Source organism: Seriola dumerili, unplaced genomic scaffold, assembly GCF_002260705.1.
Source record: "Seriola dumerili isolate Sdu_G_001 unplaced genomic scaffold, Sdu_1.0 BDQW01000321.1, whole genome shotgun sequence".
Classification (NCBI taxonomy): Eukaryota; Metazoa; Chordata; class Actinopteri; order Carangiformes; family Carangidae; genus Seriola; species Seriola dumerili.
The window spans coordinates 3,893,616-3,921,340 of NW_019174576.1; the positions used below are offsets into that span (position 1 = coordinate 3,893,616).

A 27,725-nucleotide genomic window follows, 5' to 3' on the forward strand; every position below is an offset into this window, starting at 1 on the left:
TTGTTAGAAAACAGTGTAAACAATAGCGAGTCTGAAGTGTTGAACCTCCATTCATGTCGTACCCCTTGGAAATAAACTGTTAAAGTGTGTGTCTCTATCATAGATGTGTGAGGCTGCGATTCTCCTCTCTGTTTCAAAGGGTTAAATATATCACGTTCTCAGGGGAATGAAGCTAATCTAAAACAGTGGATTATGTAAAGGGAACCTTAGCTTGGGCTAATCCTTCTCTCCTGTCTGACTGCCTCACCGCTCTTTGATGTGGGTTTTTTTTTTACAGTGGAGACGATGTGGTGTCAGGTAGATGTTGTTATGTTGTTGTTCCCCTTGAGAGAAACAGGAATAATGCTGTTGTAACATCTCTGTCCAGATATCCTCCTTTAAGTATACCAGAGAGTAAAATTATACACACATGTGGACATCCCAATAGCTGCGAGGTTGCTTGCAGCATTTTCCACTACATAAATGCCCATGATCACTTGCTCTGTTATTGCCCTACTTGTTAATCATGGGAGTGAGAGTCTTCTGTTTGCATGCAAACTCAGTGATGGTTCATGGCTGAACTCATGTGTTTTTGTCTGACGGACTACTTCAGATGTGTATGTTGGCATATTCACTGCATGTTTGTGCCTGTAGCACAGACATTTTGTAATTTTTGGTTTTGTAATTTTTAAACAGATTCCGTGTTTTTCTCTTCATTTTACACGTGTCAAGTGTTTCTGTGTATGGAGAAAGAGGGATTTCTCGTTTAATCGCCTGGTAAGTCTGATAATGAGATAATTGGACAGCCTGCTTCTTGCCCACCCCTCCCTCTCTCTCTCTCTCTCTCTCTGCCTCTCTCTCTCTCTTCAGACCCCTCTGTCCTTGGTTGACCACTCCCTCTTCACACCCATTGGCCTCTGCAACCAGAGCTGACAAGCTGATTGGCTGCAGGGGGAACTCTGAGGCATAGGACTATTTAATTATGCTAATCCAAGACACTGATAAGGAGACGTTTTAAAAAATTCAAAACCTCTGGAAACACATGCACACACTGAGGCAGTGTGGTTTAGAGAGAGAGAGGGCCTCTGTGAGAAATACGTGAGAATATTTTGTCAGAGTAAGCAGAGAGAGGAAGTGCAGGACACAGAGAAAGAGAACAGTATAAATCTCCATCTATGCATAAGCTTCCCTTTTTTCCTCATTTTGAAACACTCAGTAGTGATTTAAATATCACATTTTAAATCTAAAAATTCTCTGGATGCTGGGCTTTCCCTCCCCCCACTCAGAGCTCAGTTCCTCCTCTGTTGCTGGTACGCTGCTGGCCTTTCCCCTCTCTTGTTGCTAACTGATGTCTGTGGGCGGATAACACTGCTTCACTGATGCACAACTCATGAAACACCACTCATTTTCCCCCCTTTCTTTCTCTTCTTTTTCATCTGTGCCTAAAACTATTTCAGCACCAGATAATTCTTGATGTGCACAAACATGTCATCACTGCCTGGTGTTTTTTTTTTTTTTATCTTGAAGAGCTGCACCCAGTAGACTGTTAACACTGCTTCCTCTAACAAACTGATTCTAAACTCATTTACTTTTAGGATCAACGACCCTGCACTAGCTTTTATTGTCCTTTACTGTGGGATTCATTCCAGAACTGTTCAAAGCAGTGTTAAACCTACACAATATGCTGTGAATCTTATAGTCTGAATCTATCAGTAATCTTTTTTTCTTCATGACTTTTTGTGTGGATCATGTAGATAAAACAGTTTAGTTTATAATCTCCTCGTATAAATGCTGGTAACCTCCTGTGTCCCACAACAGCCGAAGTGCACAACTGCCTCTGCAGTCCAGCAAAAACACAGGATCCGTGAGAGCTCAGCGGTAAAGCTCTGCCTGCCAGAACTCAAGCTGCACTGTGGAGACAACCGACTCCTGCAGGATGCTGAACAGAGGGGGGACAGGCAGCTCTCACCCTCACCTGACTCTCCACATCTTTTTGCTTCATTTCTTACATGCAACCTAAACGTTCAACCATTAGATATCAGTGTATCTCCAGCTGCAGATGGTGAGGCAGGCAACTCACCTCAGAGGACAAAGCTTACAGCCTTCTCGCCCACAACAACATCGTTACAGATGTGCACTTCCTGAGAACTACTAGAGGGTTGGCTTCTCACTCTGTCTGATGTCTCTAAAGAAAATTATGAATGTCTGGGTTCAAAACCAACTGCGGAAGAATCAAAGGAGTGAGGAGGGGATGTAAGGATAAACAGGAATGAAGATAACAACTGCAACAAGGGTATTATTCAGTTCTCTGTGCCTGCTTGGTTCTTGTCCTCTAGTTTTGTGCTTGCAAAAATTGTGCTTCAATTAAATACAATCATCTTTTAGTTATGTAATTCTGCTAAAAATGCATCATAAATGTAATGTAAAATTAATGTATTGAAATTAAAGAATTAAGAATGGTAGTCGTTTGATGTGATTATTATGGATATTCAGGCATCCTTAGAAGCTCATGGTGGGACTGAGAGTTGAACTGCAGAGTTCAAGACATATACATCGAAAGAGAGAAAGTGGGAGAGAGGGAGAAAGAGGTGGGATGGAGCAACAGAGGAGGGGGATAGTAGAGAGATCGAGTATCTGTGGGAGTATAATTAACTCCATGGTCTGCCTCTCTGCAGGCCTGCGGCATACAGCTCTGAAATGCTGATTCAGTACACAGATAGACAGAATAGCACGGGAGGGAGAAGGGGGTGAGGAGAGGGATGCAATGAGAGAGAGAGAGGGGAAAGAGTGGGGTGTTGCAATGAACAGAAAATGTGAAATGAAGCTAAGACAGCTCAGCAGGACGGGTTCTCATAATTCTACACACAAAGAAAGCAAAGTGTAAATAATGATATTAGTGAGAATAAAGCTGTTTAAATGAATACAATGTAAGATCAAATAGTTCAGTAAGAATCACTTTGCAGTTACAGTGAGTAGATGGTATACTTGAGGCAGGTTATCTGCAGAGTGTGTACTTGACTTTATCAAGTGCTGAGCATTTGCAGATGCTTTAGACAGCAGCATAAAGCCACAGCCTGCATTATCAATAGAACAGTGACATCTAGAGGTGGAACTACAGACATGACCTGCAAAGAATTTCTACTGCGGAACTGCTGATAGATACAGTTTCCTACTTTGTTCCTCTACCTTTTAGACAGAAAAAGAGTACGCTGAAGTCCTCACTGCCTGAGGACGCTGCTCAGTGCAGCACTGCTGCTTGATGGGGGCAGCTTTTAGTCGTTAATGTGTCTGTGTGAATTTACTTTTGTTTAAAAAACATTTTTGAAAGAAAAAAAACAGCTGATAAACCAAGTACGGCCAGGGTGACGGTGTTGAAAAGGGTAGAGTGCTGACTCAGTGACAGAGGGAGATAGTTACAGTTGAACGTTGACAGTCTGTCACCAGGCTGGGGGCAGAGGCAGCTCACATAATATATAATGCATCAAGACGAGTGTCAGGTAAACTGGAGACAAGGACAAAACAATAGAACCAATGGCTGGATGAAAGGAGGGGAGTTTTGTAAGTACTTGGTGGACTGATCCTTTACGGGTTTCTTCTTGATGGTCATTGATTGACAGATTTTGTTTATATGCTCAATTTTTATATTTAGGTTCACTTATAGGTGTTTAACATTTCCTAAAATCTGATTATGTTCATAGCTTCACTGTTAAGACAAATAAAAACATTCTCGAGATGAGCAAAAAAGTAAAAGTCAGTGTACTTCTAGGTGCAGGTTCAAAGCAGGCTGCTGATAGACGGCTTCTTGTGTTGATACTGAGTATGAGTCATTGTTGCTATTTACACATCTACAGTCTGTTGCTTTCACTATGACACAAGCTAATAAATTGCATTCTTCAAAATATGGCAGCACATGACAGAACAAATGTTGTTTCCCCTGGTTTGTTGAGCAGGAGAGACTACTGGCACTTTCAAAAAGATCCAGTCAACATTTTTAAAATCCCCCACCCTTAAACAACAGGAGCAGTGCTGGTTCTGTAAATATAAAACATTTTACTGAGTCAGAAATTATAGTCAACTGTTACTGCCTTTCAGCAGACAGCTCTGAGGACTTACCACTGATCTCATACAATATGTATGAATAAATGTAATCAGGATTAAATAAAATGACACAATAAAAGTACCTGCCTTTCAGTCAGGTAATTTTTAACAGTATTTTGACGTAGTGTGAACATGTTTTTAAAAACATCATATAGCAGCTTTGCAGCAGTGAACAATCATAGTCAAGTCCTGGAAAAGTATCCCGCATACCATGTAGACCAGGGTTCAATCAAAATAACTAAAGGTCTGACAAGCAGTGGAGGTGTTTGCTTAGAGTGGGTGGGCAGTACTTCCACACAGCAGTTCTTCTTCTCTGTCAGCCATGTCCGTTCTCCTGGCCCTGTCCATCTGCGTTGGTTTCAGGTTGATGGTCTTCCATTTGCAGGAAGCCCCAAGTTTTGAGCAGAGCAAAACGCTGAGCAGGGAGAGTGGAAAAGTAGTCCTTCTGTCTCTGAGAGTAGATTTGGACTGGACGGACGATGTCTCTGTAGCTCCAGTCCTGGTGACGCAAATTACACACTGATATGACTTCCGACGGTCAGAACCGTTAATCAAACTACAATCAAGCTGTAAAGAAACTGTGTCTTCAACAACTACCTAAATTAAAATGAATATATACAATATTTCTATTTAAGGGCTGTCACATTATTGTTAAATTACCAATAAACACACAAGCTCCCCACATCCAGGTTAAAGTACTGTAAGTCTCAACAACAGCATAAAAGAGTTATGGGGTGCAGAAAGCGTTTGTAAATTATAATATTAGCTCGAACAACTGAAATGCTTTGAAGATTTTAGCAAGACTTTTAACAGAGGGGCTCAATGGAGAAGAAAATAGAAATGAATAAATGATAAATTCCTTAATTAATCAAAAATATTTCACACCCATATTTTATCTTTTTAGTTCAAATAAATTTCAGACAACCGAAATCTTCACAGAAGTGGTGCCCATGGGACAACAAAACCTCCAACACATGGGTAGTCTATTATCTAATGGCCATCTGTCTGGTTGTGTTTGACATGAAATAGTTTAGTATACCTCTCTCAATTTATTGTGTGTGCCACAGGTGTTATAAGTGACAGTGCTGAGGTGCTGTACCTGCCAGTGAAAGTTGAAAGCCTCCAGCAGCTGTATCCTGCCCTCTCTGGTGGGCACACAGTCAGGAGGAACAGGCTGCACCATCTCAGAGCCCACCATCACATCTCCAAACACCAACAGAGCTCTGATGGCAAACCAGCCCCCAAACCTCGGGTGCACACACACTCCAAACATTTTCTGTGAGTAAACAAGAGGGAGATCCACAAAACTCAGGTGAGGAGACGAGAAGGGAAACGCTACTCCACAAAGTATTGAAATTCATCTAGGCAGCAACCGATCAGATTCCACAAAAAGCATTACTTTTTCAGCCCAGGGTTGGTCTGTGACATCAGATTTTTGGTAGTAGAAAGCTGCTCCAGACACGTGAGCTGCAGTCTGTGCCAAGAACTTCGGCTTCCTGCTCGGCAGCATCTCGTAGTCATACATCACATCCACCTTCTGTCTTGGAAAACACTGCAGGGCAGGGAGAGGAGAGGGAAATATTCAATCACAATCTGATCATGAAAATAGTTGTAGTTACAATCTTTAACTATCTCTAACTAGGTTTGAACAATACAATTATATACATCATTAAAAAAATGCAAGAGAGGATTTTGTCATAGCGTTTAATGCTATAATTACATCTACTGGACCACTGTGGACAATGCTGTAGGACTGCTTTCCGACATTTTATGCATGATTGTATAGTGGGTTGACTTTTCAGGTATCTAATTAACTGCATTATCCAAAACCAGGAATTCCCATCTGATTATTTTATCTATACTATATGATTTTTCAATTAAAATTCCGGACAGCTTATATCAGGATGTAGTCAGATAAAAGTCTTGTCTGTCCGTCCCTTTCTCCACACCCTTCACCTGTGAGACTGCAGAGGTGACACAGTGTTTGACACACTGGTCTATGGGGTCTGAAATGCCATGGCAGCCACTCTCCTTCAGGAAGGGCAGGAAGGCTTGTTCAAACATGGCAGGAGTGCTGAGTACCACCACAGCAAGGGTGTCATCGGGGAAAGCCAGGCGCAGTGACGGAGGGAGGACTGAGTTATACCAACCAACCTGTGAACATGCACAGAAGCACAAATAAACAGCGTTTTTCAAAGTGAATTGTCTTACACAGTATGAAGCCCTTCTTGCTGTCAAAGCTTCACGCTAGAGAGAAACTAGTGCCACGGTACCTTTAGAGGATAGACTTCAAATCCCAACTTTGGTAACCAGCTTTCTAACAGTCCTGTCACACTTTGCACGTCGAGAGTGGTAGCCGCCATTGTTGCGTGTCAACATAGAGTTTGGTATTATGGGTTATGGTGTTCTTTTGCGTCTCCAGTGTCAGAAATTAAGCTAGAGTTAAGCGAAAGTTTTTTTGCATTAATTTGTTCTGACAAAATGGATGGCTATATTACGATACACAATACAATGTGTTTCGGAGCAATTCTACTGCAGTATTTTGGGGATTTTGTGACTAAAGAGGCAAAGAGTAGAATATCACACCTACTACAATACCCAGAATACTCCTGCGGATACGTCATACGCAATCACGTCGCCGTTGTGGGCTCCTGGATTTAAAAGTGGAGTCGCAAGGTTTTCTGTGAGTAGCTTGATTAGCCAGCTAGCAAATGTAGACGTTTGTCGTTAAATATTACATATTTTTCAGCAACGCGTTTTACGTTTTTGAGATAAAGCATAAATGATTCAGGGTCTTAAAGGCGGTGGTTATTTTTTTCTGTCTACCAAGACAGTAACATGAACGCTAAGAAAAAAGTCGTCATAAAACTGCTGCTAACTGGAATTAGCTTAGGTTATGCCAACAGTTGCTATCTAACGTTTGCTCGGTCCAGTTATATATGACCTTGAAGTGTTTAGAGTGCATTTTTCTGTGTCTTCGACATTAAGCAGGTGGGGGTGGGGTCCTGCGCTGCATCACTTCCAGTTTAAATCTGTAGCTGCTCCTGCAAACTGCAGAGATATTCCCCAGGGGACGAGAAGCTTTTTTAAGCAGACCTATTACATTCCCGGACAGCCTGCACACAGCTACACTTTCCTGAGTAACAGCTGATATCTGATAAGCAATCAAACGTGCAAATACCCAGGCCTGCTGTAATTTAATCTCCCGGAAAGTGTGAGAGCCCTCGGCTTGGTTGTTACCTCACCAACCAGCCACAAAACACGTCTAAAGTTACTGCTCTTTGATGTAACATCACTGACACTGTCTCGCATGACCGTTTACACCTTGAGTCGTGAATTAACCAACTAAAACCGATGAATGATGCATTTGCTAACTTCCCTTGATGCATTCCTTTCTAGATCTACTCAGACATGAACTGGGACAATCAGCTGAGCTGTATCCTGTCTGAAGCAGATGGCAGCGTTGCAAAGATGAGGGTGAGTACATTCAACTATCATCCTCCTGAGTTATTGGTCTTGCAGGAAATAACAGATAATGATATATAATAAAAACACATTATGCTTTTAAAGAGTGTGTGCTCCTACTGTGCATTGTGCTTGAAGAGCATTAAACTCTGGTCTTGTGGTCAGTTGTAAATTGTTGTTATTATAGCTATCAATAGATGGCAGTAATGCTCCACTAAAAATTTAACATGGTAACTCAGTTATTCAGATATGGAGGCGGCGTACTGATACTGAGTGTGGGAAAACCCTTTCAATCTGAAAAATGTTTTTGTCCTCAGGAGAGACTGACCTCACCAGGGAAATTCTCCAAAGGAGGCGAAGGTTGGTGACCTGTTTCAGATTAATGAATATGACTAAAATGGGAAATTACCTATTTGTGCGAGTGTGTAACATTCTCTCTTTCAGACCTCACAATACAGTTCAGACCACATTATAACAGAGAGTGGTTTGAACTCATTCGTTTTGATTTGAGCCTTTTGTGGTCAACCTCCCACACATTCCTCTTCCTCTCCAGATTTGTATCCCATGAGGGAGCGGATTCATGATTCGGATTTGGACCCTCCTGCTCTTCCCCCTCGAGCCCCCCTTCTCCGACAGCCTTCCCCATCTCTCAGTCCTGGTGTGCAGTGGGCAGACCTAACTGCTATCCAGTCACAACTCCAGATACAGAGCCAGGTGTGTGATTATTTGTTTAATGAAGCAGGTGTGCAGTTATTTGTTTGATCAAGTGCCATAGTGAAAATTCAAAAAGTTGCTGCATTTATGTGATTTATTACAGTGTTGTTAGCAGTGACAGAATTCCACATTTCTGCCTAATGTTTTTACAAGGCAATTGAGTCTCTCACCCAGCACATCCATGACATGGAAAGGGAGAGACAGTCGCAACAACGTCACATCCAGACGCTACAAGGTAACTGCTGCGCCATGACTACTTATCTCTGTTTATACTGGCTCACATTGTCCTCATGCAAACACAGCAATACCTGACTCATGCCGGTGTCTACTAGAAGAAAAACATTCTTATCCAAATCAGCTCTGTTTAATGTGGTCACGCCCAAAGTATGTTGCCAGATCACATATGAAAAATAAACAGATGCCAGAAACTGTCAAGTTGCTACATGACTTATTTTAGCACAAATAAATCATTATCACATGATTTTTGACATGTTTGTACCTTCCAAATTGTATTAAATGCAGCTGATTAAACACTTGAATTTGGAAGTCAGATCCAGTTTCATAATTCCAAGTCTTTCATTTTGAATCTCTGACCTGGTAAAAGTCATTCATGTCCACATAGCCACCCATCTTGAATACTGTACCTATTTATTTTTGGATCACTCAGGTATCTTAACTGATCCAAAACTCAAAATAAAAAACGGATATTACCCCTCTTCATGCCTCACTTTGCTACTTCCCTGTTACTTTCACTGTTTAATTTTATATACTGCTGTTTTCATGAAAAGCAGTGCATTCATTTATGAACTGCTGTTGTTCTACTACTCCACTCCTAACCCAAGCTTGTGTGTGCCTCACTAAAAGAAAAAGCTGGCGACAGTTTTATCAGCGGCAGTACTAAAATTACAAAATTCTCTTCCTCCTCCTGCTTGGTTATCTCTGTTTGATAACAGACAATTTGAAACACACTAATTCGTCCCTCTCTCTTTGCAACCTGCATGCAACCTCTAGTTTTAACTTTTGTTCCGCACTATCATTTAAAATGTTTAAAACCGTGTTGTGGTTGAAATGCTTTACAGTATGTATTAAAAATAACTGAATTGATTGGTTTAATCACAATAAACAAACAAAACCTTCATGAAGGGGACAAGCAGGCTATTCCAGCCTTTACTTGGCATTATATGCATATTGGGCATGTCATCTGTTTAAATGGCGTAGATGGGCTCATCAGGAGAAGATATTCATTCATAATTAAACTTATTAATAAATTATTTGGATTTGTCCACAAGCAGGACTCCTTCAGGGGGAAAAAAACCCTTACTCATAGAAATCTCTTCTTTTACAGAGGAGGTTCACCGGCTGCATGAGGCACTGAGGGAGAGTGAAAGAGCGAGGGACGAATCAAGGAGGGGCCAAAGTCCAGGAGCAGAGAGAAGGATGGAGCAGTGGAGGAGAGAGGTGGGACGTGAGCTGAGCAGTCTTCGGGGACACATCACCAGAGCCACGTCGCTAGGCAACCTGGAGGAAAGGTGCATTAGGCGTGGAGCTGTGGGGCATAACTGCAGACTAAACTGATGATAGGTCCAGCTCGTGATTGACATGAAAATATTTACATCTCATGTGGAATTAAAAAAGTCTTTGCTACTACAAAGGCTTCTTGGTGACATTTTCATTTTGTTGGAAAGACCAAGAGAGGAAATGAAACACCAGTTTTGTCACCACTTCTTTCTTTCCCCCCAGTTTCAGCTCAAAGCTTCGCCGAGAGGAACTGGAGCACCTGCGGAGAGAGGTGGACCAACTGAAAGCACGGCTAAGTGAGTCACATACTCACACACACACGTACATAATGCCCTTGCATTAATTCTGCGGGACTGCACATGTCATAAGCTCTGCTGGCCAACAAAGCAAAGGCAGGCACAGTCTTGCTCACAACGTCAGTTCTTTCTTTTCCTTTTGACAGGGAGACAGGAGGAGGACGTGTTCCTCCAGCAGGCAGAGGCCAGAGAGACCAGGAGACAGTACGAACGCAGCTGCAAGGTACACACACATTGTATCACACAAGTTGTGTTTGCTTGTGTGATGTGTGGTTTTTTTTGTCTTTCAGATCCTTAACCTTTTCTTTGTGTGCTTTGTTTAGACACTGGAGGAGCTAACAGACAGCTACAGAACTCACAGCACTGATCTGGCAAAGACTGTCTCTCAGTATTCACACACACAGCAAGAGGTCCGCCAGATCAGGTAAATGTGTGAGTGTGTGCACATATGTGTGGGTCTGGGGTTATGTTTCATCTTTCTGTGGATTACATATGTTACATTTAATCTCTTACAACAGAACAGTTGTGTCAGAACTGAAGGAGGAGGTCCGGACGCTTGTTCTTCGAGAACGTGCACCAACACCTTCACTGTCAGCACACACATCAGGCAGGTCTCTCTCCCAATTAAACTCTCAAACACACACACAGCGTGATAAAACTATTTAACCACATTTTTCTCTCTGAATCAGGGGCATTACCACTCGCACTCCCACACGGTCACAGTAGAAGAGTCAGAGTTGAAGAGCAAGACTCAGACTCAGAAGACTTTAGTCCAACACCCAGCCTGGCCGAGGTCAGCTCAGATGATCTGTCATGGCTGGATGACAAAGAGCCCGGTAAGGATGAATGAAAAAGGCGCCAAAGCATGGTTGCCTTGTGCAAGATCAGCTATTAAAGTACAGTACGCTGAGTCATATTCACCAAATGCTTCTATTATATAATTTTCACAAGCCTTCTGTCCACCTACATGCACAGCAACAGAAACATGTTGTGACAATTGGATCAAGCGCTCCAACCAACAGAAAACGTTACGTAGGGCACCAGATCGGTACACATTGATGATGGTTTTAGCAAGATGGGACATGTAGTTCCCCCTCCTGTCCCTCCCCCACACATCTGGTTCAACCATTGCTCTGATTAATCTCAGCAGATATGACTCACTGTGGAGAGTACTAGTCTGTGTTTACCATTTGACTATAAAGTTAGTTAAATTAATAGGTTGACATTTTGGGAAATATATTTATTCGCTTTATTACTGAGATTTAGATTAGAAGAATCTATGAATGTCTCTCCTGGTTCCCTTGTAATTTCATGTTTACTACAGGACATCACTGCTCCCAGCCACCAAGTAGTACTGTAAATAGTCCCCATAAAACTGACCCGAGTGTGTAAAAGTGTAAAAAGTCACTTTAGTTTTTGTACGGATCTCACAAACCAACAAACATGTTGCATATTGAGCTTTAGAGGTGAGTGTACTTGTTACTTTTGAACAGATCCAGGCTAGCTGTTTTCCCCCGTTGTCAGTCTTTCAATTAAATTTTATTTGTATAGCGCCAAATGTTGTTAATGTTGTACTATTCCTTTAAATATATCACAAGAGGAGATGATATATTTAAAGCTCGAGAAGAAGTGTAGAAAGACAAGAAGAGAAAAAAGTGGACTCTGGAGATGTTTAGCACCATTGTGAACAAGTTTGTAGTCCTACTGTGTTCCTCCGCCTGCAGATAAATCAGTAAAACTCTCATTTCCTCTCCACCAGGCTCTGCAAAGCCAGTTGTTTCTTGCAAAATTTTGTACTGTGTGTGTGCATGTTTGTGCGTGAGTGTGCGAGCGCATGCACTGCTCAACCCTGAGACTTACTGTAACAGAAGGTTGATGTTCCCGGAAGAGATTACGATCTCTGGTCTAAATGTTTCCCAGAGTGATTTTGGGCCCGTGAAGCTAGGCTAATTTAACATGCACACACACACACACGAACATGCGCGTGCACACACACACACACTCATACTGGTACACAGTTGTTATGGGAAAACATTTGAATGTCTTCCAACCTAATCCCACGGTGTAATACAGCAAAGAGGCACTTAGTCACTCACACACAAGTTAACTGCTCTTCCTCTGCTCTTCACCTCTGACAGCTCCGCATCAGAAGCCACGGGTACATCTGAGTGTTCAGTCCAGACGGAGCAACTTTGCTGGTCCAGGATCTGATCTAGAGGATCACCATGATGATGATGATGATGATGATGATGATGATGATCTCGATCTCCTTGACAACATTGTGAACCCAGATTTAGGATCTGACCTAAGTCTTGATGACCTCTGACCTGTTCTAAGGTGAAGCTCTCTAATTTAACATGGAAAGACATACAGACATTTCTTCTGACTCTAATACACTACCCAAGATGTATTAATGCTTTCAAACTGATTTCATTTGATCAGTACATTTTTGAGTTAGAGTTGTGTTGCAAAACACAAAACTTTAAAAATAGAAATAGCCAGGAAAACACAACCAGCCATATGGCATATTTCCTTTGTTGTCCTGAGGGAAGAAGAATGCAGACAAAGAAAGGCAATAGCAGCAGACTTGGCATAACAGCAGTGGCAGATGCATATAATAACGAGTAATAATGTCATCCTACTTAGTGTTATTGCTTTTGCTTAACAGACCTGCTTGGATATGATGTGTGCTGAATCAAATATAGCAGTGAGGAAATTTCTTTTCAGTGTGAGAAATTCTCAAACGCTTTTTATAAACAGTTAATTGTGAGAATAACAGAAGTGTGAGAGTCTCAGGAAAGATCACACAATCAAACTAGTTTTAATCTTTATTTTGACTTTGACGTGTGAGTGAGTCAAAGTCAGTCTAGTCCCATTCACATCATTTAAAATAGTATTCATCAAAGAATTGTTTTCCTTCAGTCTAGCTAGTGACGAGGCTGAAGTCTGCGAGGACTGTACACATACTGCTGATAACTGTTGTAGCTGCAAATTGTCTTGAATCATTTACAGTAACTATGTCCACATGTACAGACTGATAGGACGCTGGAGAACAAACTGAAGAGGCAGGGAGCTGTTTTTTTTTGTTTTTTTTGTGAGAGTTTCTCATTCAGAAAACATCTCCTTTCATGATGGTGGATGGCAGAGTTTTGGGTCAGCAAATAAGCAAACACCCTCTGCACCCATGATGCACATCACTGATGATAAATTATAGGTTCTACCAGAGTTGAGGACAGAAGCACTGTCCTCAACTCTGGTAGGCCAGCTTAACCACAAGGTTTGGTTTGAGGCAAGGCAAGACTAAAAATAGTTATGCTTAGGTTTGTTATGATTACAGATTGTTGGGGTTAGGTAAAGGTTTGATGTGGTTAAGGTTTGGGCAGGACTTTCATCTTTGCCCATAACTACAGTGGGATCCATAAAGACACCCCTCATCACGGTGCTTTTGATTTGCAAAATAAGGGCCTACAGTATGCTTATATTGCCTTTAGCTGGTATTTTCCAATTAATCAGTTTGTTGAATAACGAATTTAACTTAAATCTAATGATATTGCACTTTGACAATCTTTGATGACTTGATGTACAGTCATATATCAAGTGTAAAGATTCACTGTACCTTTTTTAGCTGGTGATCATTTGCTGCATGAAATGCTAAGTGTAGCAGAGTAATGGATATTTAATGAGTTTTTCTTCCTGACATAATGCACTCTTAAATCCAGAAGGAATCTGATGAGTGATGGGGTTTTGATTCCTGGTAATGCAGCTGAAGTGAGGACAAAGAGAAATCAAACACCATTAACATCAAGGCGCCCACACCCCCACCCCCACCCCCACCCCAACCCGACCTCCACTGTGATTTCTTTATATATACAGCTCAGTTAAGGCAGTCAAGAGTCCCTTTATGCTGTCTTGTCTGACATGAGTCACACTGTGCCAGGCCTGGTGTCAAGCTGTTAAATATTTCAGCATCCAGACACCCCCCATCGAGGATCCCAGACCACAGTGCAGAGCCATGGGGGAGCTGATGGGCAGGTTAGGTGTTCAGCAGGGTGTGCATATGGTGGCTTGGATCACAAAAGTGACCACAGACACTTTTCAGCTCATCTAACTAGGCAGGTTGTCTTACTAATCAGTAGTGAGCCAAGGAAGACTCAAATAAAAAACAATAAATGACTCGGCGCAGTGACAGCATCAGTATTTTAAGAAACCTCTTCTTACACTCTTCTTGTACAGCTGTTAATATCATGGTCAAAGACATTTCATGAAGAAAAGGGTCATCTATTTGCTGTTGTGGTAACATAATGGCTGATAAATAAGACTGCTGCTTTCTATTGCTGTTTTATTGCATTTGCCAAGTATTGTGTAGTAGTGCTGCAGTATAGCAGTGCACTGATATGTTCATTGAAGGTCTGTTTTATTGTTTCGTCTCTTAACAATAAAAGTCTGTGTTAAAGTTGAAAGAGAGGAGCTTGCCTTTCTGTGGTTGCCTCTATAGAGCAGCGTTGTGCTCTGATTGGTCCTGAGGTCAAAGAGCTGTTTACAACAAACTCTGTCAATAACAGATCTGAAGTGGGAATAAAAGGAAATGTAGTAGAGTATGATTTCAAAATACCTTTAATCATACAACACCAACAGTCCATAAATCACATCAGGCAGCAAAGCCTCATTATGCATTCAGGATACTTTTGACACTTAAAGAAATGGACAAATACAGGACTATACAGACATGTTCACCCCGAAATAAGGAATCTAAATTTAATAGGGGACGTACAGACAGGTGACAAATGGAAAGGAAAAACAAGGATTTATTGAATAATGCTATGGAGAAGTATTGAAGTTGCTCTGGGGGCTCAGTACTACTAAGGTACTCCTATGTTGGGTTTTCTTTAATTTGTCACCCATCTGTAGTTTTTCATGGCACAAAAACTCGTTTTTAAATGTGCTATATAAATGACTTGACAAATGAAGAACAAACACAGCTTTTAGCTCCGATTCATAAGCCTGATTTAAAATCGCTACACATTTGATGGATCAGTTCATAGGCTCTACCTTAAATAAACAGGAGCTGCGTATGTTTTGTATTGATGGGGCTCATTCTGTCATCCTGTATGTGTCTCACTTCCTCTCACATTTTCCTGCACATTTGTAAAGCGAAAATACAGCGTGGTCTATACACAGTAAAATCAATGGAATATTTCTGAACTTGCCTTCTGGGAACAAGGTGCTGTCAGGTCAGTCCATGTATCATTTTTAATGTGTTTGTGTTCGGTGAAAACTATAGGAGCAACTAAGATGAAAAGTTTCATAAAGTTGTCTTTGCATGACGCAGTCATCAGTAGTATTTACAATGCACAGGACAATGCTAACATTGTGTGGAAAGGCCACTGGCCAATTTCAGTCTGCAACTGTCATCGTATGAATGAGTGCCTCATGTTGAACACCCCCAAGGCTAGTCTTCAAACACAGGCAAGTCAGAGCAGCTACCTGGCCCTGAGTGTGCGTTTAAAATGGAATTGCACAAAATACTGGGAATGACTGGTAAATCTGGAAGTTAGTTGGTTGCAATATAAATACAGTATACAATAAAAGCTGTTCCTGTACTGTATAAGGCACTCTCTCCTGGACTGAAGACTCCAGGAAAGAAACAAAAAAACACTGCACATATCAAACTCATAAAGGCGTCAAGGCAGCAGGACCTTCACCACAGAANCCCCCCCCCCAAAATTTTTTTTTTTTTTTTTTTTTTTTTAAATATCGCCTCCAAAAACCCATACATGCACTCTTAACATACTCACACACATGCACACACACTTAAAACACACACACTATTATGCCTGCACTTACTGTACGTACGCACACAAACTTATTCTCACACACAAAATATTTGTCCACTTTTTTTTTTTTTTCCCCCACTCCTGAAAAAGTAAAGTGCAACCTCATTAACTCGATAATCAGGCCATTTGTTTTTTCTTCTTTCATTTCTCTTCTCTGGCCTCTCAGTCAGACTGCTAGACCTTTTGTCTGCTGGACTTTACAACATTAGCGGACTAAGGGAATTAAACCAGAGTCTGGGAGGACAGGCCGAATCTGTGTCCAGGTGTAAACCATCACACTGATGGGTACAACTGACGATGCCTTGTGCTTCACACCTATGCTTTTCATCTCAAGGGAAATCAAAATATATTACACAGCCCCAAAAGCTGGGCTGGAAAATATTAAGCATATAGTATTGAACAGAGGCGCTGACCTAATTTGTAATTACAGGCATCAAAATAGACTTTTTCCAAAGGGACCCCATCTTGGGTGATGTCTTCATTGTCCACTTCAGCTGCAATCATGCCCTTTCCTACATGTCAGTGATCTGGATAAATGAAAGCAAGCCAGAAATTTGCTCACACCTACCCAGGATTCTTTGTTTGCAAATTATGGCGAACGCTGCGGCATGAGCCTGGATTGAAGGAGAGTGTTTGGGCGCCAAATATTTCAGTCATGCCTCCATCAGTAGCTGTACATCGACAAGGGTGTGTCCTCCATCATATCATCCTGCACAGAAAAAATGTAACATAACAACTAATTACACATGATGGTCTACATGGTCGCAAGTGCTTAAAATTTAGATAATACAATAGATTTTATGGTACAGTCATCCTTAGTAAAAAGGTTTATATGTTGTAACTATTAGTTTTATAAACAATTTACTAATTCTTTATTAATCTGTTTGAAACCATTAATAAGACTTTATTAGAAAGTCATTAAAAGAATACTTATTAATTCTGATATTTTGGGAAATTCTGTGATTTGCTTTCATTTATTTATGAAGGAAAAGTTTTCATAAGCTCTTGTGGTGTGCTAAGGTAAATTTATTCTCACGTTTCTCACTGTATAATAAGCCAATGGCAAAAGTGAGTCAGTCATTCTTAATTATATGTTTATAAGTAATTAAGGGGTTGTATGGTAATATGCACTGTGGACTTTTATATGTAATACATTTTATCAATATATTTTGTTGTGCATGCTCTGCAGCTATTTTCTGGAAAGTCAAATGGCCCATTGATGTAGTAATCCTGATAAAATTACACAGACAAAGCAAGGATCCTGCCAGAGGAGGAGCAACACCAACCTGGCAACCCAGAAATTGCTCTTATTAATGGCTTTTTAATGGCTAGTAAATATAGCTGATAGAATAACTGATATAATAGATATAAGTGACCTGTAAAGCATTAGCCATTAGTTACAACTCATAAAAGCTTTACAAACAATACCTTATCAGAAAGTGGTGCAGATTTGGTTTGTAGCAATAAATCTGCAGTCATGGCAAATAAGTACTAGTGAGGTTGTAACAGTATATCTCACATCTGCGCTGGACAGTATCTGACGGACTGAATATTTTCACTGAGACAGGACTGTAGCTGTTGCCTGGATGTCAAGCTGTGCTCACCATAGGTAAATCCTGCAGCCTGCGGAACTCTGGTCGGTTGTCTCTTCGGCGCAGTTTGAGGAAGAGGAGCAGAGTGACGATGACAGCGGTGATGATGAAGGCTGACACCAGGCCAGCCAGAAGAGGGTCTAACGTGGGAGACTCGTGGACCATCGTCGCTGGAACAAAAAAAAAGAAAAACACAGGACATACTTGAGCAGGGGCCCATTCCTCTGTTAGCACACCATGGCCCAACTAAACAAGCTGGCATGCAGAGTTTAACATGGATTTTACTTCGACTTCACATGGTGAAAATAGCAGAATTACAGGCTCTTAAATGGCTGTTTGATGCTGTGACTCAAACTAAATATAGATGCTGCAGCAGCAGCATGTTGAGCTCAAGAGTTCATCATGTAGCTCAGGACAGAAATGTCAAACACAGGATAGTGATGTTAACCTTGCCCGTAAAGTACTTGAGCTCAATGTTGAGCAAGTACATTTATTCATAGAGCATGATTTTAAGATTTTGAATCAAGAAGTTTAAATAGGCTAGTACATGCATATAATAAAGTTTTAGAGTGCTGCTTTATCTCTAAGAACATCATCAGTCTTGGACTTTTTTGTGTTGAGGTCTGTTGTGTTTGTTTATCTCTCTGTGGGAGGAGTTAGTGTCTATGTATTTCTGTATACGGATGTTGCTATGGAATTCTGTTTTGTAAACTTAGCTGTTTTTTTATATCCTCTGGTTGAAAGTAACAACAACCACAGAGTAGCGAATGCTCCCTGTTCCTCTGGCTAATGGAAAGAGGCGAGATGCCAAGCATGGCCTAATAAAACCACACAGACTGAGAGAAGCAGAGAGACTTCATAGTTTAACTGTATTCACGCAGGCTGGTCAGCTGAGAAAAGTTTATCAGTTTTTCCTTCCTTTTTTTTTTTTCTTAATGGTGACAGCCTGAGCCTGGAAACAGACTTCTAATGGTGGAAAAATAAAAATTATCTACAGTATATACTGGACACGCAGAGTACAGATACAGAAAGTAGACGTATAAATCATTTAGCAGACAGACAAAGGGGGAGAGAGACAGAAAAAGAAGGAAAACAGAGCATTCTCAAGGCCTGAGTCCCATGACTGCCTCTGTCCCGTTCCCAAACAGAGCCATAATTGTGGAGTGCTTGGTGGTGACAGTGCTTGTTGAAGATGTAAACGGGGGATGTGTGGTTTGTGTTTGTGTGTGTGTGTGTGTGTGTGTGTGTGTGTGCGCGTAGAAGCAAGGACGGACTTGTGCTGGAAAACAAAGCACAGCATTGCCTTTTTCATAAAGCCAATTCACTTCTGTCTCTGTCAATATCCAGCCAGTGAATAGTCCAGAACACGTTTATATACCACAACACAGAAGATGTTATGTACTTACTGTCACCCCCCACGTTGAGCTGGGAGGGGGTATCAGCATGGGCTTTGGCCTGGGTGGAGGTCCCGCTCGGCGGGGCGATGGTGGACTTTGGTTGGTCTTGCGGTCCGTCGGACTGTGAGGTGTGTGGCGATGTGAGTGTGTGCGACTCAGAATTGTTGGGCTCTTGAGAGGAGCTGGTGCTGGACGTTGAATTGGACTGGGTGCTGGTAGGGGTAGTGGTGGCAGTGGTAGTGGATGAGTGTACTGCGGGGTGGGTGGGCTGCTTTGAGGGTGGGGTGGAGTCCGGAGGTAGCGATGTAGGATGGTTTGATGTGTTGGTGGGCTGTGTGTCTACGGGGATATTGTGAGCTGTTTGTGAGGGGCTTGTGGCGGTGGTGGTGGTGGTGGTGGTGGTGGTAGGGAGGATGTGAGAAGTGGTGGCCTGGCCCTCGGAAGGAAGAATTTGCGACGATGACGACTCTTCTGTTTTGTTTGCATTGTTTGTTTTGTTTGCATTGTTTTCAGGAGTAACAGACACAGAGGGAGAGACTGTGCTGGTGTCTGGGGAAAGAGAGAGAAAATGTTATTGACAAAATACTGATAATTCTAGATTATTCTGCCATGCTGAAATACTGCATGTATGCAATCAGCATGCTAACACTGGCCTACTGCACACTGATGTGTGTGCTCGTGTAAGAATGTGATGAATTAAGGGACCAGTTCACCTAAATCACTAGTAGAAATGTTTCATCACACTTTTCTAATGATATCTAGTTCATTCATTCATCTGAGGTTTTGAGATATACATCTCTAGTTTTCTGCCTCCACCTAAATACACTGGAGGTAAATGGAGTTTAATTTATGGGACAGCATTTAAAAGATACTGTTAAAAAAAATCATTCATGAGTGTGTTTTTACCGAGACTTCTTTCTAACAAAGAAATTGTCTCTTTGAAAACTGCTCTGTGGATTATCAGCAACAAGGGAATTTTTTTCCTGGAAACAGATGTTTCAGCCACGTGAGCAGCAGAGATGGCAATGTCAGTCTACTGGTCAGCCGGTCGGCCCAATACTCTGGTCCAGACTGAAATACCTCCAAGACCATTCATAGCTTTGAAATTTGGTATAGACATTCATTGTTCTCAGAGGATATATCCTCATAATGTTGGTGATTGTCTGACTTTTTCCTCTACTGCCACTATAAAGTTGCCATTTGTGGTTCACACTGACATGTCCTTATAACTACAACACAGATGGCCTTGAAAATTTGTACAGATATTTTTCTTCTCCTCAGTTATAAATTGTAAAAACTTTGATGACCCCCTTAACTTTTAATAAAGCAACAACATCAGGCCAAAGTTTCAATTTCTCCAATACTTTTGTTTATGACCATATACCTGCAAAATTAATGATATCCCCATTAGCCTCAGCTGTACTTAGTGTTTAGTGCTAATTAGCAGATTTTAGCATTCAAACATGCCAAACTACATAACTAACTTTAATGAACATGGGGTTTATACCTGCTTAATATCAGCATGGTAGCACTGTCATTGTGAGTATGTTAGCAGGATGGTGCTAGCATTTAGCACAAAGCATCACTGTGCCTATGTACAGTCTCACAGAGCCACTAGCTTGGCTGTGGACGCTTGTTAAAGTGTAAATCTTCCTGTGCTGTGAGCACCACAAAAAAGAATCCATTCACCTCCATTGTAGTGGGATGGAGGCAGAGGACTACAAGCTGAATATCAAAACCGCAGCTATCTGAATGGCATGACACCACAGACAATATCAGCTATTTAAATTTGTACAAGTGCAAATTGTCTTTCTCCACAAAACAAACTGCCTAAAAATGTGTGCTAACATGTGAATATGTTTATGAGTCTAATGTGTGAATCAGCACAGATGTGTGCGTAAAGCGAGAGAGAGAGACAGTGTGTATCTGGGGGGAGTATTTCACTTCCACCTTTCTCGACCCTTTGTGAAAAGTCACACAGCATTTAATCACTTCTCTCTTCAACACCATCGCTTCAGTGCTAACTTTTCTGAAAGTATATTTTACCATTGCTCTCCTAACATGATTGCACCTTCTTTAATTAAATCAGTCGTACTATTTTATTTCACTCCTTTATCCAACACCATCTCTGAAATTCTCTCCCTCTTGTGCTCTAGTTTTTTAAAGACTGAGCTCTTGGTCTCTGTGCCTCTGTTGTGTTTGTGGCATGATTGTCAGTCACTCTGTGGTCCACTTCTGGACATGGAGAGCAGAGATAAGGACTTTGTTAAATATAGCTCCTAAACTCTAAACCACCTGCTGCTTGGCTTCCTATTATTTTCTTCTGAAGTGTGACAAAACTTCCGTTCTGACCAACCTCAAACAGACAGATATAATAACCATAACATCCTATCACCTTTGTTTTTTCAGTCTTCTGTCATTTCTTATTTATGAAATCTTATTTCTTATAATCAAGAGTAGAATAGTTACCATTATCTTTCTTTAGTTCGGGTGTCTGGAAGGTAGTTGTTGTGTTGCTGCTCAAACTGCTGGTGCCACTGGAACTTGGGTTTGTGTCAGAGCCATTTAGTGTTGGTGCAGGATGTCTGGTGGGTACCGGGCTAGAAGTAGGTACGGCAGCTGCAGTTGTGGCCTCCGGAGTCGGCCCAGCACCAAGAACACGTTTTACTAATGAGGAGAGGACAGTGCCAAAGTTGGTTAATCACCAATTTCATCTTCAGAGCCATTAAGAACTTATTTGCCTATTACTCCAACCAAACATAGAGCAACAGACAGACAGTGTGTCAAAACCATCTGTATTAACGTAGAGTATACCAGTCAACACAGGCCAGTGTTTATCCAGACAACAATTATTAAAACTGAAAAACAAAAAGAAAAAAAGCTGACTATGTTTACATATTTCCAGCAAAGCAGTGCTGCACTTTAATAGCCTTACATGCTCAGTGCACCACAGTCTTGTATCGATCAGTGAGCATCCTCCCTAGAGCAAACAGTTTAGAGTTTACAGCCTTCCTAAAGTGTTAGGGAAGAAAATAACGTCATATTCATTTTGCAAACCCAGACTTTCTTTTGCATTGGGAGCTAAATGAAGCGATTCCCAACCGCTTTTGACTCGTGACCCTTTAGAGTGAAGCAAAGTGAAGCTGGTCGTGAGCAATTTCACCAAGGACTGATGTTCCTTCGTATGGTTGTTGAAAAGTGTTTCCACATTTTAAGGAAATGAATGAAAAAAACATAATTTGTGTAGCAGGAAATGCTGTTTTCTTCTCATCTATTTTGTTAATCATGTTGTAAGAACACAGATTTATCTTGGGAACCACTGAGCTAAATAGATACAGAAATTTGACATTCAAATTACTGCAAAAGATCATTTCAGAGTCCAAAATAAAATGGATGAGGACTGACTCTAACTTTTACTTTGCATGGCATCAACTACAACCCACATGAGACGCAAGTAATTTTTGGTCTTTAAAGTAATATCATTTTAATGAAGGCCTTCCATCTCCTTCACTGTCTCTCTTTCTTCTTCATCTTGATGTCTTTCGCATAACTGTACCAGACTTCATCTCTGTTTCTACCCGCTTCCCTTTGATGAAGACCAGAGCACTAATGTAATGTAATGTCGTTACTGTTCAGTAACACACTGCCGTGATGCCTTTCATTACCTTCATAATCACTCACGCAGCTCATCAGCACACACGGTGAGAGAGAGAGAGAGACAGAAACAGAGAGAGGGAGACCTGTTTGAACTCCTAAATGATTCAAAAACAGACACACATAAATAGACAGAGGTGCCTGGCTGCATAATACTGGCCTTGTTCCCTTGCTTCAGCTCCATTAGAGCAGCTTAGGTCAAATGCTGAGGTAGTATGTCTGTATATATGTGTGTGTGCCTATATATGTGTTTGTGTGTGTGTGCAGAGTAGATTTATAAAGAGAACCACTGTTTTCACTGTTGCTCACTCCTCTGTCCTGATATTACAGGGTCTTACTCACAGTTTTTCAGGCCAGTGCAGCCTGTACCTGGGGAAATAGCTCCTGCTCACTTCTTGACCCTGCCAGTTAGAGGAACAGCCAATTCGTTCTCTTCGAGCAGATGTCTGCTGCTTCAACACTCAATGCTGGAAGTGCCTATCAGTAATACCTTCTGCGGGAGACTTCTGTATGTAAGTGGTTCTGTAAAGCCATGTAGCACAGGTTTCACAGCATGTGACTGGAGATTTTTTGGAGTCAGTAGTGCACATCATTTTGAACTGATTTTTCCATGTAAGTGGAACTGAAAACAGGACTGAAACATCTCTGGACACGCTGCCCTTGGCCTTTTTATCTCCACTCATTTCAGGTGTTTATTGGCAGCCAGTGTGTGACCTCTCAAGCAGCATGTCATGCTTCTGGCCTCTCATGTTCATTTCCAGTCATACATACATATAATATTACACTGTAAACAAGAAAAGTTCCCATTCTTTTTGAAATCATCCAGCCATAAAAACTCATCCGAAATGTGGGACATTTACCCTTTAACTCCTTATTAATCAACTATATATTACAAACAGTCAAAGATGAAATTAACTTTGTCTCCAGTCTCACCCAAATCACATTATAAATAAAGCATTTCCTCTTCAAGGAGACGATTAAATCTGCCTGTCTCCACACACACTTCCTTTAACTTGCTAAATCCTGCTTCACATAAGCTCTACACTGTCATTGTTTTTCATGAGACTATAAATAATGGAGTTCAGTTTTAACTCAGATTATTATTATGTAGAATAATTATTACTATCCAGAAGAGCGAGTTATTGATTAGTCAGAGAGAAAGGCTATCTAGATTTAGAGTGAACCAGAAAAGGGTTTTGTCTGTAAAAAATGTAAGAATGAAGAAAGAGAAATGAAATTGAAGGGTTGAATGTTTATAGAGAATGTTAAAAAAGTGCCATATCCACCATTCCTTAAAGTGATGAGACTACTACTTCTATGAGAATATTTGAATATGTGTCAAAAAGCTCTACCTGTCAAGCATCATGGATTTTGCTTTACTTCAGAACTGTACGTTTATGCAAATACAGGAAAACACAGTCAATATACTATATAAGGTCTGGTCACAGTATAAACTGAACCTGCTACAATGGATACAGTTGCACTGCTTTTAACTCTATGCATAAAGTCTACATATACTGTGCTATAGAGGGAAGCCAATTAGCATGAAGCCAGTGAAATGACAGTGTGCTGCTGCACATAGTTAGAGGTGTCATTTATCACAATGTACTTCCCTGCTCATTTACAGCCAATAAATGTCCCCCAGTGGAGCCGTGCTGTTTTCTGTTCATTTGAATTTCAACTCGAGGAGCTGATGGGACAGTTCACCCCAGTAAAATCTTTTCAAATGTCAGTAGTCTCATTTTACTTTTATGTGAGAGGTGATGACAGAGAAAGAGAGAGAGAGTAGGAGGAGAAGGAGGAGAAAAAGTGTTTTGAACAGGTAGAAGAGGAAGTGGAAGGTGTGAGAGAGTGAAATACAGGATATGTGCAAGGTGTGCAATTGTAATACATGCAGAAAGAGGAAGAAGGGAAGCAGGGGGGGTGTCGAAGAAGTGATGTGAAAGACAAAGTGTGAGGCTGTTTGAACAAAAAGTACTATTTGAATAAAATGAAGTAAGTATGAACTGAACCTTCGTTTTACTGGAGATGGCAGAGCGTTTCCCTCTGATGTCAAGGTTTGAAAGAAAACATATTAGAGCAATTCAAATGTACAAATACTCAACTGTCTCCTTATGGTGAAACAAGTACAACTAGTTAACTTACTTACTGTCAACTCACTCCAGCTCTGTCCATTTCAATATCTGCTCAAAATCACTACAGGTGCCTGGAGGCAAGTGAGGTTGGTGTGTGTATGTCTCTGTCACAGGCTACATTTAGGGACAAGTTGGATTAGGGTAAGGGATAGTTAATTGGGGCAGCCTGTCCTAGTGGTAGGAGTTAGGGTTTTAGTCTCCAGGAAATGAATGCGAATCTATCTATGTGATGTCCCCAAAAGTAACCTGTGACAACGTGTGTGTGTGTGTGTGTGTGTGTGTGTGTGTGTGTGTGTGTGTGTGTGTGTGTGTGTGTGTGTGCGTGCGTGCGCGCGCGCGCGCGCGCGCCCGCCCGCCCGCGCGCGACCGCGCGTGTGAGAGAAGATTGCTGGTACAATAAACATGAGAATCTCTAGCACAGATTAATGACGTGTTGTCCCAGCCCAAACCGGAACATGTGAAACAATGACAATCCAAAGACTAAAGATGGAATAAACAAAACAAACCAGGACCTACTGTGGTCAGCGGATCCCAAGTTAATGAGCAGCAGCAGCAGCGCACAAAGGGCAGTCCAGAGTTTGGTCTCCATCCTCTCTCTCCTCTGTAAGTACTCAATTAGAAAATGACAAAACAAATATCGCTCCCGCTCGTCTTGTTGTCTGACACTTGTGGCCTGTCACTCTCGTCCACACCCCGATACCACACTTTAATGGAGTAGTTTAAAAATCCCAGGCAGCTGTACGGGCTACTGTCCTACCCACCACAGTCAGCAGCTCTGCCAGTGTATGCGTGGCTGGAGGGACTGAGGGAGGAGGGTGCGCGTCCTGACTCTCACTCTCTCTCTCTCTCTCTCTCTCGCTCTCTCTCTCTCTCTCTCCAGAAACAGTGCCACGTGTTCCCTGTTCAAAATAGTCAGTGGGTCTGACTCCGTGCCATGGCACTTATTCAGTACAAAGGCTGACACCTACCCACACAGAGCATGTATATCAGGGTAACAGAAACCCATGCAACTGCTGGGCTACACAATGTGTTACTGTGCATCAGGGCAGATTGACGCACAGTATCACTCGCACAATAATACTTCTCTAGACTGGATTACTCAATGTGTCGGGGACTTTATTACCCTGTCTTACATATCTATATTATATTTATTAGTAATTTGTTGTTGTATGCTATTTATTATATAAGGCCCTTATATAATCGCTTCTGAAATTGATGAGATGATTACAGAAGTTTTTTGTTTTTGCGAAACATTATGCTGTTTTCGCACCAGTGACCAATGACTTGTACCATAGAGTGTATATGAAGTTATTCAGTTAATAAAGACAATTCTACATCTGGGACAACATGGAGTCCATGCCATGCTAGGGATTTTACTGTTCATATAATCTGACGCTTTCAAGTGGGTGTTTTGATGTATTGTGATGTCTTCTTTGGCCCACATGGGGGCGCTGTTGCCCTATAGCTGAGATGTGAAAAAGCACACATTAGTTCGAGAAAATCAAGTCTGTGAAATACAATACAATGAGATGACACTCCCAGCGATCCGTGCATGAAGCATAATTCTTCTGCAGTTGTTCACGTTATATAATGAAAAATGCCAGTTTAGGGGGTGTTGCCTAATTTCGTTGTCCTACTTGTGCTAAATGCAAATGTATGTTGACGCTTGTGAGCTCGTTCTTCATTAGCCGATGCTGCCCGAACACTGTTAACGCTTTGCGTGTGTTATTAAACTGACCGAAGACGTGTAATTCAATTCAGCGCACTAAAGCGTCAGTTTGGTCCATTATCCAACTTGCACAATAAAAATTGAACAAGGAAGTCGAGAGCCGGAAACAGCTCGTCTTCAAAGTAAAAGTTGCGCGTTTTCAACAAACGTGTTGGCTGCAACGGCCAAATTAAGGAGAGCTAAGCTAAATAAATAAACAAACTGTCGAATTCATCAATTTATTAATTTAATCAAGGTTACTTCATCTGTTACTTTGGCCATTAAAAAAAAACTACTTAAATAATAACGTATACTGTTGCAAGTGGGGTCACATGACAGCTGGACCAAAGAGCAGGCGGAGAACAGGTGTGCTAACTGGGCAGCTCACACAGGTGCTTTGGATGTTCTTTGTTCTGTGTCATGAGCTCATTCTCTGTTTGCCCTTCATTTCAGCGGCTTAACTTTATCATTTCACCTTTGTTCCTGAGTGCGTTGAGGGAGTTCATTTCATTATATTTTCTCAAGTCATGTTTATTATGTTGTTAAGTAGTAAAAAATAAAGGGCGGGTCAGCCTGCCGGTTTCCACCTTAAACGGTTCATCCCAGGTCTCATAGCTTGTGATTAAGTATATTGTGCATTACCATTTCATGCAAACATAAAAATTATTTTGGTCCAAAACCTTTTTTCTCAAGCCAGTACTAAGTACTTCCAAGCTCCTTGCAACACCTGCCAGACAGAGCAGGACAAATAGCGAGTTGTCTACCCTCTCAGATACCAGGAGAAGCAGCGACGTGGAAGAACACCTCCTGTCCTGGGAAGGAGAGCCTCCAGAGGTGAGATTCACTTCAGATATCATTGTTTCCTTTAATGACTACCAGATCTATATTAACACACACTGTTCTTTATGATTATCTTTCAGCCGCAAACTGGGCCAGTGCCAGCCGCCTGGTGAAGGCCATTTGCAGCCAGCCACGTGGTCCAGAGGGACTGTGAGGACTTGGTGATCCTTCATTGTCAGGGACTACGTGGCCATTAGAGAGGCAGTGCTGGCCAGCCTGACGTTGATGGCTCAGACCAACATCCAGCTCTTTGAATTGATTTGTATCAAATTGAGAACTCAGTGGTAAGAGTTTGTTATAAAGCTGTGTTGGTGTGTTGTAATCTGTACTGTGATTTATCTTTTAATGGAAGCTGTAAATCCTTGTCTGTGTGTTCCAGGTGCTGGCCAAACTCTCCCTTCAGCAAAAGGTCTATCATTGGTACAGGTGGGACAAGGACAGTCCTTTAACTTCAATGTCCCGGAGGAACAGCCTGGGCCCTCCAGCAGGGACCTG

At 41.5% G+C, this 27,725-nt stretch overlaps 3 protein-coding genes and 1 long non-coding RNA gene across 4 annotated transcripts; 2 read left to right on the forward strand and 2 right to left on the reverse strand.

Moving 5' to 3' along the window:
- Positions 1-2,935: 2,935 nt before the first annotated feature.
- mmachc (methylmalonic aciduria (cobalamin deficiency) cblC type, with homocystinuria) lies at positions 2,936-6,460 on the reverse strand. Its single transcript, XM_022759317.1, has 5 exons — positions 6,351-6,460; positions 6,034-6,231; positions 5,477-5,629; positions 5,177-5,353; positions 2,936-4,576 (listed from the first exon to the last, which is right to left on the reverse strand). The coding sequence occupies exons 1-5, from the start codon at positions 6,438-6,440 to the stop codon at positions 4,394-4,396; spliced, it is 801 nt and encodes a 266-aa protein (XP_022615038.1). The 5' UTR covers positions 6,441-6,460; the 3' UTR covers positions 2,936-4,393.
- A 259-nt stretch (positions 6,461-6,719) lies between these two features.
- LOC111232010 (general vesicular transport factor p115-like) lies at positions 6,720-13,132 on the forward strand. Its single transcript, XM_022759340.1, has 12 exons — positions 6,720-6,760; positions 7,477-7,554; positions 7,860-7,902; positions 8,096-8,256; positions 8,410-8,491; positions 9,602-9,785; positions 9,997-10,070; positions 10,217-10,293; positions 10,394-10,494; positions 10,589-10,677; positions 10,760-10,906; positions 12,209-13,132. Exons 2-12 carry the CDS (start codon positions 7,489-7,491, stop codon positions 12,394-12,396), a joined length of 1,212 nt encoding a protein of 403 aa, XP_022615061.1. The 5' UTR covers positions 6,720-6,760; positions 7,477-7,488; the 3' UTR covers positions 12,397-13,132.
- A 2,664-nt stretch (positions 13,133-15,796) lies between these two features.
- LOC111231891 (mucin-13-like) lies at positions 15,797-25,471 on the reverse strand. Its single transcript, XM_022759159.1, has 5 exons — positions 25,199-25,471; positions 21,363-21,560; positions 18,903-19,442; positions 17,509-17,666; positions 15,797-16,613 (listed from the first exon to the last, which is right to left on the reverse strand). The coding sequence occupies exons 1-5, from the start codon at positions 25,269-25,271 to the stop codon at positions 16,569-16,571; spliced, it is 1,014 nt and encodes a 337-aa protein (XP_022614880.1). The 5' UTR covers positions 25,272-25,471; the 3' UTR covers positions 15,797-16,568.
- Positions 25,259-27,502, forward strand: LOC111231892. Its single transcript, XR_002665522.1, has 3 exons — positions 25,259-25,285; positions 27,084-27,224; positions 27,311-27,502. It is a non-coding gene; the product is annotated as an uncharacterized LOC111231892 (long non-coding RNA).
- The last annotated feature ends 223 nt before the right edge of the window (positions 27,503-27,725 follow it).